The 13,509-nt window shown below is 36.1% G+C and overlaps 1 protein-coding gene across 7 annotated transcripts in view; it reads left to right on the top strand.

The window, feature by feature from the left end:
* YEATS2 (YEATS domain containing 2) overlaps positions 1-13,509 on the top strand; it is a 108,048-nt gene that overhangs the window by 24,994 nt on the left and 69,545 nt on the right. For all 7 annotated transcript variants that reach the window (XM_089910771.1, XM_089910770.1, XM_089910768.1 and 4 more), the window contains 5 exons: positions 276-393; positions 4,343-4,440; positions 4,960-5,052; positions 8,750-8,995; positions 10,551-10,666. In XM_089910771.1, the coding sequence (XP_089766897.1) occupies positions 294-393; positions 4,343-4,440; positions 4,960-5,052; positions 8,750-8,995; positions 10,551-10,666 (653 nt within the window). In that variant the 5' untranslated portion in view covers positions 276-293. The remainder of the gene's footprint in view (positions 1-275; positions 394-4,342; positions 4,441-4,959; positions 5,053-8,749; positions 8,996-10,550; positions 10,667-13,509) is intronic.

Genomic DNA, 13,509 nt, shown 5'->3' with positions numbered 1-13,509 from the left:
TGTGAAAGCCTGGCTCCTTTTGGAAGGTCTGAACAATGTGCTGCCTTGTTAAAGGATTTTCTTTTGAGAGGGAAATGCATGCTTTGTAACAGATGCTGATTTTTTTTTAGTGAACTTTTGAAGTTAGTTATGTTTTTAGCTTTAAAGGGGATATGTGTGTGTATTTACACAGACTTATAAATATCAGTATTATGTAATATTCCTTTTGTATGTGTGTACACATATATGTATTGATATCAGGCAGTGTTATTAATTAATGTATTATTGCTTCACAGTGAAGAACGAATGTCATCATGTCTGGAATCAAGCGAACGGTCAAAGAAACTGACCCTGATTATGAGGATGTATCTGTGGCCCTTCCAAATAAGCGGCATAAAGCAATTGAGAATTCAGGTAGAAATTCACTTGCCTTAGGAAATTATTTCTTTGTTGACATATGCCTCCCTATAAGATTTATAGGAACTAAAATGAAATGCATGTCCACTATTGTGTATATTTTGAAGAGGTTTGTGAGAGGGATTAGCTAAGTGCTCTGTTTAATAGTAATATACCATGTGTGGCAGGCTGGAACATAATCAGGTAGACTGTGAAAGCGTCAGTAATGAGACAGGCTCTAAGTTTTAGCTATCATTGTGTGTTAGGTGTAATCATAAAGTCTTAGCAATGTGTGTACTACAATGTGGTATCATGTGAGATGATTATAGGTGGTACATGGATTAAGGTTTTTTATTTTAATCATTAATGTTAATGTCTATAGAAAAGAATGGTCTTATCAGACTTGCAGTTTCATGGCTACTGCTTAGGATAAGGCTAACTTTTTTTTTTTTAAATTTTAATTCTATTGGAGTATAGTTGATTTACAATGTTGTGTTAGTTTCAGGTGTACAGCAAAGTGATTCAGTTATACACATACATATATATTCATTCTTTTTTAGATTCTTTTCTCATATAGGTTATCACAGAATGTCGAGTAGAGTTCCCTGTGCTGTACATATATGTCCTTGTTGGTTATCTATCTTATGTATAGTAGTGTGTATATCTTCATCCCAAGTGTGTGTATCTTCATCCCAAGCTCCTTATTTATCCCTCCCCCCAAGGGCTAACACTTTTTAAAAATACTATTTAATGGCGTTAATTAGATGTTTCACATGGTTCTCAGATGTGGTAGGTAACTTGAAGGTGGTATATGAATGATGGAAATTTGGGAAACACTGATCTCTGCACTTAGCTGGTGGTGGCTTAGTTAAGGCTCAGAGGCATTAAATTACTTGCCCAAGATCATTTAATTAGTTGAAGACCAGATCATCTGTAGTTACCCAGAATGTTTTAAGCTGTCTCAAAAAAAGTGGCTATATTTGAGTTTCTAAATCAAAATACTGCTAAAATTCATTACTGTTTATTTAAAAAATAAATCTATGTAAGTTATTACAGCTAGATGAAGAAGGTCTCAAAGTCATAGATAAGGTGCTGCAGCTCCACAGAGATCAGGCCTCCAAGGTTAAGTGGTGAAGGAAATTCCGGTCTGTGTCAGTGCAGTCAAGTCATATGTACCCCACAAAAGTCTCTGTGTACCGGAAGTGATTAAATCCAGTTCCAAACAATATAAACATTTCACTGCAACTTTTCTCTCCATTCAGTTGTAATTTTATTTACAAGGATACGTCATTTGCTTTCAATAACAAGCCAGATAAATATGAAAGTATCATGAAACTTAAATTCATTATTCAAATGCATCACATGGCATATCTTTTTTGTAATAAAATAAGAAAAGGGAAAACTTATTGTTTTAGGAAACATCGTAATTTCAATTTAAATCTAATGTAAGTTCGCAAATACGTAGCCTAAGCAGGGACAGTTTTTTGTTACTAAGTGCCAATTTGCTGTTCTTCTTGGTGGCCATTCTCAACCTAATTCCTAATAAAGATTTTATTTTTATTCTTCAGAATTTTTTTCAAAGTAGGTTTGGTAGGATGCTTCCCTTTTTTTAAAAATATAAATTTATTTGTCCATCCACCTCACTGCAAATAACTCAGTTTTGTTTCTTTCTATGGCTGAGTAATATTCCATTGTATATATGTGCCACATCTTCTTTATCCATTCATCTGTCGATGGACACTTAGGTTGCTTCCATGTCCTGACTATTGTAAATAGAGCTGCAGTGAACATTGTGGTACATGTCTCTTTTTGAATTATGGTTTTCTCAGAGTATATATCCAGTATTGGTATTGCTGGGTCATATGGTAGTTCTCTTTGTAGGTTTTTAAGGAACCACTATACTGTTCTCCATAGTGGCTGTATTAATTACATTCCCACCAACAGTGTAAGAGGGTTCCCTTTTCTCCACGCCCTCTCCAGCATTTATTGTTTGTAGATTTTTTGATGATGGCCATTCTGGTGGTGTGAGGTGATACCTCATTGTGGTTTTGATTTGCATTTCTCTAATGATTAGTGACGTTGAGCATCGTTTCATGTGTTTGTTGGCAACCTGTATATCTTCTTTGGAGAAATGTCTGTTTAGGTCTTCTGCCCATTCTTGGACTGGGCTGTTTGTTTTTTTGATATTGAGCTGCATGAGCTGCTTGTAAATTTTGGAGATTAACCCTTTGTAAATTGCTTCATTTGCAAATATTTTCTCCCATTCTGAGGGTTGTCTTTTTGTCTTGTTTATGTTTTCCTTTGCTGTGCAAAAGCTTTGAAGTTTCATTAGGTCCCATTTGTTTATTTTTGTTTTTATTTCCATTTCTCTAGGAGGTGGGTCAAAAAGGATGTTGCTGGGATTTATGTCGTAGAGTGTTCTGCCTATGTTTTCCTCTAAGAGTTTTATAGTGTCTGGCCTTACATTTAGGTCTTTAATCCATTTTGAGTTTATTTTTGTGTATGGTGTTAGGGAGTGTTCTAATTTTATTCTTTTACGTGTAGCTGTCCAGTTTTCCCAGCACCATTTATTGAAGAGGCTGTTTTTTCTCCATTGTATATTCTTGCCTCCATTATCAAAAATAAGGTGACCATATGTCAGCACTAGTTTTAAATTGGCCGTCTAGTGGCATATTTTACGGGGGGAAAATGACATGGGTGATTAAGGGTCCAAATTTTGTCTGCAATTTTTTTTACACCCCAAAGCATGGGTGGTGATTTTTTCATATTACAAACACAGGATCATTATGCAAAATCCCAGGTTTTTCAAGCAGTCATTCGACTCTTCTTTTTTTATTCAAACTACATTTTATTCAAACTACATTTCATATCTGATGTTTTTAACTCTTTGAATTGCATATTACTTTGAGTAGTCATTATCTGAATTGAATTGCCTTCAGAGACATTTTCTGTCCTTTTGAATTCTTTCTTTGCTGGTTCCTTCAGGTAGTTGTAATCAGAAACTGCTGAATTGCATGCTAGATCCTAACTTCCTGCCTTCTTATGAACTGCTCTTGTGTCACAGACTACCTCTTCCTCTAGCTAATTCTTTACTTTCTTTTTCCTTGGGGTTATGGTTTTTCAGAAGTCACCACGTATTTCTCTCGGAATCTTCATGGGTTTCTTTTTCTTTTTTGGTAATTTTATTTTGATGTGATTTCAAACAGAAAAATTGCAAGGAGAATTTGTATGTCTTTTGTACAGATTAATTCACCGATTGTTTACATTTTGCCTCATTTGGTTTATCATTCTTTTCCCCCATCCCCAATCCATACACACACATACTACACAAATGCATGTATGCATGCAGGTATATATGCACATCGTTTTTTCAGAATCATCAGAAGATACATTAGACACTTGTAAACACATGTGTCTTTCCTAAGGACAAATTTCTTATGTAACCACAGTACAATTATCAGAAGCAGGAAATTTTAACATGTTACATTACATTATCTAATCTGCTGTCCATATTCAAGTTTTACCAGTTGTCCCGGTATTTTATAACTATTCCCCCTCTCCAGGATCACACAATGCATTTAGTTGTTATATCTCTTTAGTCTCTTTTAATCTCCTCAACTTTTCTTTGTCTTTCTTGATTTTAGTATTTGAATGTATAGGCCAGTTATTTTGTACAGTGTCCTTCAATTTAGGTTTGTCTGATGTTCGCTGTGGTTAGATTCAGCGTTTTTAGCAGGAATGCCACAGAGTGGTGGAGTCTTATCAGTACATCATATCAGAAAACATGCGAGGTCAGTTTGCTTGAATATTTGGTGATGTTACCTTTTCGTTATTGATTAAGGTGATGGCCATTAGGTTTCTCCACTTCAGAGCTACTGTTCCTGGGTTTCTTGTGTTGCTTTGCTGACTTGAATCAAGGCAGCAGCTGATTAATTGGACCTTGGATTATTGTATGTTCTTTGTGCAGCTCGAGATGCTGCTGTGCAGAAGATTGAGACTATTATCAAGGAACAATTTGCACTTGAAATGAAGAATAAGGAACATGAAATTGAGGTCATTGACCAGGTATTATGATGTTAAATTAAAAATAAAGGAACAGAACTATTGAAAAAAACTATGTATGATGAATTTTTAAAAATCTGTTGAGATGGAATTATGGTATATTTTTCCCCTTTGCTGTTCTTTTAAAAGTAGCTTTCTCGTTTTTGGAAAAAAAGACCTGCGCCTTTTTTTTTCTTTAAATGACATTGCAGAAAAAGATAAAGAAAAAAATCACTTGAAATTCCATCCCAAAAGATAATTCCTCTTTGCTTTTGTGCTCAATATCTTTGTGGACATTTCTCAATGAATATGCATATATACATACAAATACATACTAATATGTCTATATACTCTTGCAAACATCGTATTTTGTCATTTTTTTAAATATTTTGCCAATCTGATAGGTGGAAAATGGTCATTTCTATTTGTCTTTCTTTGATTATTAGACAAGTTGAACCTTTGGGTTCATTTACATTTCTTATAAATTGTATATCTCTTCTGTCATTTCCATTTTTTTAAGTAATTAAGTAATATTTATTTTAGCGACTAATTGAGGCAAGAAGGATGATGGATAAACTTCGTGCCTGCATTGTCGCAAACTACTATGCTTCTGCAGGACTTCTGAAAGTTTCTGAGGTAAGTTTTCCCCATATGCAGTCATTTCTGACCACCCATATTGTTGTGTGAAGAGAAATTAGTCTTGATGTGAAATCCCTGCCTTCAAAACATTTCTTATATTGACCTTTCGAATTCAAGAAGCCTAGCCTGCCTTCCTGGGAATATACATAAATTTATCATTGTGTTCAACCATATCCTTTAATTATACCTCTCTACATTGTTATTAATCGTTAAGTAACATTTTTTTCTTTTTACTTAATTGTTCTGTAACTAATAGTTATCACTGTTGCTAGGCTTTGCAGATACAAAGATGAGTGTGACCCTGTTCTAACTTGCCTTATTCCTCTTCATTTGATTATGGATGGCTTTGGAATAAATTATAGATCGATTGATTTTTCTCTGACCTTTTACTGCTAATGAATGGCAATTGTTAGTTTCAGTAGATTTATTCTATTCAAGAAGCCCTGATATTTCCCCCTACTTTTTGTGAAAATTTTCAAATATATAGAGAAGGTGAAATAAGCACTTGTTTATGCATCACTTTGCTTCAACAGTTTTAACATTTTGCCATGTTTGCTTTATCTATCTTATTTTTGTCTAAAACATTAAAAAGTTAAGTTCCAAGCATCGTGACGCTTCATCCCTAAATATTTAATCCTAAACGTTCGTCTTCTGTGTAGTCACAATACCTAAGAGAATGAGTTTCTAATATTATTTGATAACTAGTCCATATTCAGATTTTCCCAGTTGTCCCCAAAATATCTTTAAAGTTGGGGGTTTTTTTTGTTTTTTTTTGGACAGGATCCAATCAGGGTTCATGGGTTACATTTGGCTGTTTTGTTTCTCTTGTCTCATTTTATCTAGAACAGTTCTCCCACCTTTTTTTTCCCTGTGATATTGACTTATTTGAAGAGACCAGGCCATTTATGTTGTAGAATGTTCCACATTTTGGACTTTTTTCCCCTTGGGTTGTTCCTTCATTCCTTCTGTTTTTCTGTAAAATAAGAGTCAAGTCTAAAGATTTGATTAGATTAAGGTTGAGTCTTTTTGGAGATAGTACTTCATAGGTAATGCTGTATACTTCATATTGTATCACATTAGGAGACATAGTATCAGGTTGTGCTACTGTTAGTGATACTAAGTTTAGTCATGGTTAATGTGATTACCACTAGATTGCTCCAGTTATAAAGGATGGGGATAGGATTGAACTGATGCAGAAGTATTTCTTCTTGTTTGACGTTTTGATAATTTCTGCGTAAGTTTTGTTTTTTCTTAAGTTTTTTCCAGTTAGAATTAGATAATTCTCCTCTTGGGCAGTACTGGCTCAATGAGAATAGTGGAAGGGCTGCAGGGAGCATAGTAGCATGCTGCTTTGCATCATTCCCTGTGGTTTTTACAGATAAGAGGTACCTGCCATGTATAGGCTTTTGTGTTATCCTGTGGAGCTTTAAGGTATTAGGTATTGGTGATACTCCTGATGTTATCTTAGAGAAATCTGAAGCATTATTTGAGTTTAATCTTAGATGGTAGATAGTTGTTTCTTCTACTGCAGTAGTTTCCATATTACATTTTAGAGTCTGAATTACTTTGCTCAAGCTACCATAACAAATTACCACAAGCTTGGTGGCTTAAAACAACAGGAATTTGGGACTTCTTGGTGGCGCAGTGGATAAGACTCTGCGCTCCCAATGCAGGGGGCCCAGGTTCGATCCCTGGTCAGGGAACTATATCCCACATGCATGATGCAACTAAGAGTTTGCGCATGCCACAACTAAGGAGCCCATGAGCCACAACTAAGGAGCCCGTGTTCTGCAACTAAGGATCTGGAGAGCCTCAACTAAGGAGCCCACCTGCCGCAACTAAGACCCTGCGCAACCAAATAAATTTAAAAAAAAAATAAATAAAGGAACCAGACTTTAAAAACAAAACAAAACAGGAATTTATTATTTCATGATTCTAGAGGCTAGCAGTCCAAAACCAAGTATGTTGGTGGCTAGGCCATGCTCCCTCTGAAGACTCTAGGGAAGAATTCTTCCTTGTCTTCTCCTAGCTTCTGGTGGTTGCTAGCAGTACTTGGCATTCCTTGGCTTGTAGCTGTATCGCTCCAATTTCTGCCTTTAACTTCACATGGACTTTTCCCTTTGTGTGTCTTCTCTGTTTCTTTCTGTATGCAACTTTACCTCTTTTAAGAATACTAGTCAATTGAAGTAAGGCCTACCCAAATCCAGTATGACATCATCTTAACTTGATTACATCTGAAAAGACTGTATTTTCAAGTAGCCACATTCATAGGTCTAGGTGGACATGAATTTTTGGGAGACAGTGTTAACCCAGGGCAGATTCTAAAGTCACCTGTCATATGGCTTGATATTAGACTCAACAAGATGGACATTGTGAGCTAGCAGCTGCCTGACATAGGACTGTAGCTACTCTGAAGAGCTGGTTATTCATTTAATGTTTTGATGCCTTTTTTTTTTAAACCATTAGCAGTACTGAACTGTGCTATTTGATAGTCTAGAAATGTACTGATTTTTATCTTGTATATTCTGATTGGGATTTATTTAAGGATATTTAGGTATATTTTTATCTTTTAGGATCTGCCAATTAATTATTTTTAGTTTGCTCTAACAAAATACATTTATAGCTCTAAAATAAACCTTTATTATTGAAATACAACAGCTCTGTTGCTTTGACTCTGAAACACTAGTCTCTGGCTCCCTTTTACTTGCTAAAACAATTATTTTAAATTTCAATTAAGCAATTTCTAAAGCTGGGCTTCCTAGGAAGTAACTACAGTATAACAACACACTATTTTATATGCAAGTAACAAAACACAGAAAAATACCCTAGGCAGGCTTCAGTACTGGACTGAGGGCAAACTATATATCATTATTAATCATTTTAAACCATTCTATGCTACATTTTATTCCTACGTGGGAGCTATTTTACATACACATTTTAAAAAATTTTTATATTTCTTACAGGAATGTTTTATTTAGAGCAGTTGATGTATTTGTATCAAGCAATGTGAGGTTTATTTTTTTTAAGTCAAATCTGACTTTCCATGTGTTACTATATATATATATATTTTTTTAAATTTTTTAATTTATTTATTTTTGGCTGTGTTGGGTCTTCGTTGCTCCCATGGGCTTTCTCTAGTTGCAGCGAGTGGAGGCTACTCTTCATTGTGGTGCGTGGGCTTCTTATCTCAGTGGCTTCTCTTGTTGCGGAGCATGGGCTCTAGGCGTGTGGGCTTCAGTAGTTGTGGCACATGGGCTCAGTAGTTGTGGCTCACGGGCTTTAGAGCGCAGGCTCAGGAGTTGTGGCGCATGGGCTTAGTTGCTCCGTGGCATGTGGGATCTTCCTGGACCAGGGCTCGAACCCATGTCCCCTGCATTGGCAGGCGGATTCTTAACCACTGTGCCACCAGGGAAGTCTCTATATATTTATCTTTACTTTTCACTTACCTTCTGAGGACTTGCATCTTTAGCTTTTAGTGTTAGGACCTTTGCATAATTATTTATCATTCTCTAGTTTTTGTTTTGTTGATTTGGGCCACGTTAAGGAGTTTGGACTTCATTTTATGGGAGTGGGGTGATTTTGAAGGATTTTAAGCATGACTGGAAATAGATAAGCGTTTTTGGGAAGATCAAACTTTTGCCTACTTTTGGTGGATATGATTAAAAGTTTGTTTTGCTTACCCTCATTTTTGCAGGGATCAAAGACATGTGATACAATGGTTTTTAATCATCCTGCTGTCAAGAAATTTTTGGAATCACCATCTAGGTCATCATCTCCTGCCAATCAGAGATCAGAAACACCATCAGCCAATCATTCAGAAAGTGATTCTTTATCTCAGCACAATGACTTCTTATCTGACAAAGACACTAACAGCAATGTGGACATAGAGGAAAGACTCTCAAGCAACACAGAGCAGAGACCAAGCCGAAATACTGGAAGGGTATAGTTGGATGGATGGGAGGGAGCCAAAAGAGAAGGGAACCAGTATTTATTAAGAATGCACATATTATTTCATTTAACCTTCATAGGAACCATAGGATATAAGTTAATTATATCCCTTTTAGAGATGGAGAAACTGAGTCTCTATGAGGTTTAAGTTATATTTGTTCACAGGTATCAGAACTGATAATTAAACTTTTGTCTTTTTATATTTGTCCACAGTATCAGAACTGAGAATCAAACCTGTGTCTTTTTGATTTTACAGTTCAAGGCTCCTGTGTACCGCACAACTCCTAGATGCCATTCATGTAGATTTGAAAGAAACTTAGAGGAGTTGGCAGTACTGTGTCCACTCTATCATGTTTATTCTCTCAAGAGCAGTGGCTCTTCTTCAGTTTCCTCTTTGAAATTTTATGTTCTAAGATGGTTTAATAACTGGAGGAAATTTGAAAAACAATAAGTAGAATTGAAAACTGTTTATCGCTCTTTGATCCTGTCAGTTTGTAATTTGAATTCCCATCTCAAGCTGCTCTGATCTTCTTGGTGTAATACTTGGCTATAGAATCCTTACTGGATAAGACCAGTGGTTTTTCTCAGCCAGATGTTCTGTGATAGAGGAAATTCCCAGGCTGCTTTCCACATACTCAGACATCAAGGATTTGATTATTTTGATAAAATTAAAAATGTTTCTGATTATAAATTCATATGTGTTCATTTTTGAAAATTAAACTGCAGAAAAATAAGAGTAGAAAAGTCATTCATAATGCCACCACCCAAAATCAGAACTCTTAGTGTTTGGATTTAGTTGTCTCCTTCTCATGTACTTTCTGGGGAAATACTGCATATGTTTTTCTTTTTTTAATTAAAATGAATTTAGGTCACACTAGTCATAGGATTTACTACCTTTTATGTAATATGCATGCTCATGTTTATGTAACAGATACTTAGTGTTTACTGTGTACCAAGCATTTTTCTAAAAACTGTACAAAACCATCATCTGAGATAGATACTGTTATCATCCTTATATTATAGATGAGGAAATGGAGACAGAAAAGTTAAGTAATTACCCAAGCTGACACATCTAGTAAATGTAAGGGCCAAGGCTTAAACACTGGCTGTCTATCTCCATAGTCAAACTTTAAATTAATCATTATGTTTATGTTACGTCTTATTGAAAAATTTGTAATAGTACAGAAGATTGAAAAGAAAGTAAATTCCGTTGACCCCTTCCCCCATTTCCATATCCCAGAGGTAACTGTTGTAGTAGTTTCTTGTGTATCCTTCCACATCCTATTTGCATATACAAAGCAGCTGTTTATGACTATTACAAACACACACACATATGTGGAATTACAGTGTACAAACTTTTTCTATAAACTAATGCAAAAATTATAGTAAAATTATTCTTTCATGCTCTGAGAACAGCCACAAAGCCAGAGAATTTTGTAATTGAAAAAAAATTGAGTTAGTCCATCCATACCTTTTATGATTTTGTGGTTTCTGCCTATTGAAAATTGTCTAAATTGAAAATGAAACTTGATTATGATTTTTTCTAGGACACTTCTGGTATTACTGGCTCCCATAAAACAGAGCAGCGGAATACTGATCTTACAGGAGATGAGACTTCACGACTTTTTGTAAAGAAAACAATAGTAGTGGGCAATGTGTCCAAGTGAGTATTCAGTTGAATTGTCTCATTTTCAGTCATCCATTTTTGGTAATACTCTGGCATACTCTTATTATCACAGTATTACAGTAAGTATAGGCCTCAAGGATTCTTTTTCCCAAACTCTTAGTTGTTTTGAAAGTGAATGAAAGTCCAGAGACTTGAGACTGCTCCAGTGTGTCTGCTAATCTTTGATGTAGGATAAAATTGTGCTTGGTAAAAATTTTGTAGATGTGAACTTTTATGCAAATGGTGTGTTTTATTAAGCATGTAGCTGTGGATAACTTTGGAGGAACTTTTGACTTCTTCTGGCCTAGTTCTATCCTTAGGGGCCTTACCTATTCCTAAAAATGTTTATTTGGTTGCCCAAATTGAAATGTTTTAAATATATAACAAAAGGTTGTAGCTCAGATCTTGAAGACAGAATTCCTTCAAGCTAAAGGGCTATCTCTTTAACAGTATTATCTCATGCTGTCTTGTGGTAACATCATCATTTTTGCCGAGTATCTAGGAATGGATAAAGACATCATAAATCTTCAAACAGCGTAAGAATGTTATTTCCTCACAAAGCCTTATTTGCCCTTCTCCTCACTAGGCATATTTATTTCCTCTATGCTCTCTTGTCATTTTTATCATATTATATAGTTATTTCCTATTTTCATATATTTTTTCAAATCAGGCTGAATCTCTTTTGGGTAGACAGTATATCTTGTTTGTTTTTGTATCTTGTAGTAGTTGGTGTTCAGTAAATATTTGACTGATGAATGAATCAGTATATTTATGAAAATTGTAATTAGATTCAATTACTGAAAATAAAGGATTCAGAATTACAGTAAATATCTGGGGAGGGGGAATCAGATCTCGGGGGAGTCTTCCAAGTCCCAATTGATGGACCACTGATAACAAATAAGAAGTACATTAAAAATCTCAGGATAATAAAAACAAAGATTCTCAATGGTCTGTGTCGTAGTATTTAAATAGAAGCATGAAATATGACTAAGGCAATTAGGTTTCTGTTTCATGGATTATTTTATTTTATTTTATTTTTATTCGTTTTGCGGTACGTGGGCCTCTCACTGTTGTGGCCTCTCCCGTTGCGGAGCACAGGCTCCGAACGCACAGGCTCAGCAGCCATGGCTCACGGGCCCAGCCGCTCCGTAGCATGTGGGATCTTCCCGGACTGGGGCGTGAACCCGTGTCCCCTGCATCGGCAGGCGGACTCTCAACCACTGCACCACCAGGGAAGCCCCTCGTGGATTATTTTAGAATTAGCATGCATTCAGCTAAGGGGACTAATATGAAGTGTTGAGGTCTCAACTATAGTACAAGACAGGTCAGCCCAGAAAAGGCCAAAACTAGAAATTCATGAAGACTCACCAGGCCACCAGAAGATTGGGGAGAAACAGTTACTGACATTTTCAAACAATTATGTCTGATTTGTAGGTTTTGGTGTTTAAGACCAGCTAGAACTTAAAATACTGGTTAACCATGAATTTTAAGTAGAGAGGAATGATTGGCATGAGAATTATAAAGTCCTTGTTTGTTCTGGAAGAGGATAAAAATATCGATTTACTTTGGACTTTGTTAAGAATGCTCATTAACATATCTAAGATAACAGTGAAAAGAACAGACATAGAGATTTAAACTTTAAAGGTAGTAAGGGGTTGGACTTCCCTGGTGGTGCAGTGGTTAAGAATCTGCCTGCTGATGCAGGGGACATGGGTTTGTGCCCCGGTCCGGGAGGATCCAACATGCCATAGAGCGGCTGGGCCCGTGAGCCATGGCCGCTGAGCCTGCGTGTCCGGAGCCTGTGCTCTGCAATGGGAGAGGCCACAACAGTGAGAGGCCCGCGTACTGCAAAAAAAAAAAAAAAATCCGCCTGCCAAATCAGGGGACAGGGGTTCGAGCCCTGGTCCAGGAAGATCCCACATACTGTGCGCCACAACTACAGAGCCTGTACTCTAGAGTCCGTGAGCTGCCCACAAGCCACAACTACTGAAGCCCGCGTGCTGTAACTACTGAACCCCACGCACCTAGAGCGCGTGCTCCGCAACAGGAGAAGCCACCACAATGAGAAGCCTGTGCACCGCAACGAAGAGTAGCTCCTGCTTGCTGCAGCTAGAGAAAGCCTGCGTGCAGCAATGAAGACTCAACGTAGCCAAAAAGAAAAATGTAGTAAGGTGTGAGGAGAATTGAATGAAGAAAAGGGGAAAACCCCCCTGATTCCAAAGGAAGGCAAGCAGGAGCAGGAGAAGGGATGTGGAAACGAAGAAAAAAAGAAAAAGACAAATAGTATAAAATAATTTAGTAGCAATAAATCTAAATGTATCAACAATCATGAAAAATGGATTTAATTATCTAATGAAAAGAAATAGTTATACTGAGATAAAATAACATCTTTATGCTAATGCATTTGAAAATTTAGATGAAATAGAGAACTCCTAGAAAAACACAACTTAAAATGACTCAAAAAAGGAAAAACCTTGAATAGTTTTAGAACTACTAAGTAAGTTTAATTATTGATTTTTAAAACATTTTCTTCATAAAACCAAATTAAACCATGAGGCTTAGATTGCTTTAAAGGCTGAGTGAACAGCTAATTCCAATTGTGTAGAAAATCTTATGGGGAAAAAGAGAACATTTGTCAGTTTACATTATGAAGATAGCATAAGTTTGTTAACAGAGCCAAACAGGGAGTTCATAAGAAAAGGAAAATTATAGGACATTGACACTGATAAATATAGAGGTGAAAGGGCTGAACAAAATCGTTAGCAAACTGAAGTCAGTAACTATAGAAATGATAGTACTTCATGATCAGGAAATGCAAGTTTGGATTAACATTAGAAATT

This window comes from Delphinapterus leucas, chromosome 4 (assembly GCF_059928025.1).
Source record: "Delphinapterus leucas isolate spDelLeu-1000000601 "Yukka" chromosome 4, BTC_Dleu_Yukka2, whole genome shotgun sequence".
NCBI lineage: Eukaryota > Metazoa > Chordata > Mammalia > Artiodactyla > Monodontidae > Delphinapterus > Delphinapterus leucas.
This window is presented reverse-complemented; position numbering and strand designations above follow the sequence as displayed.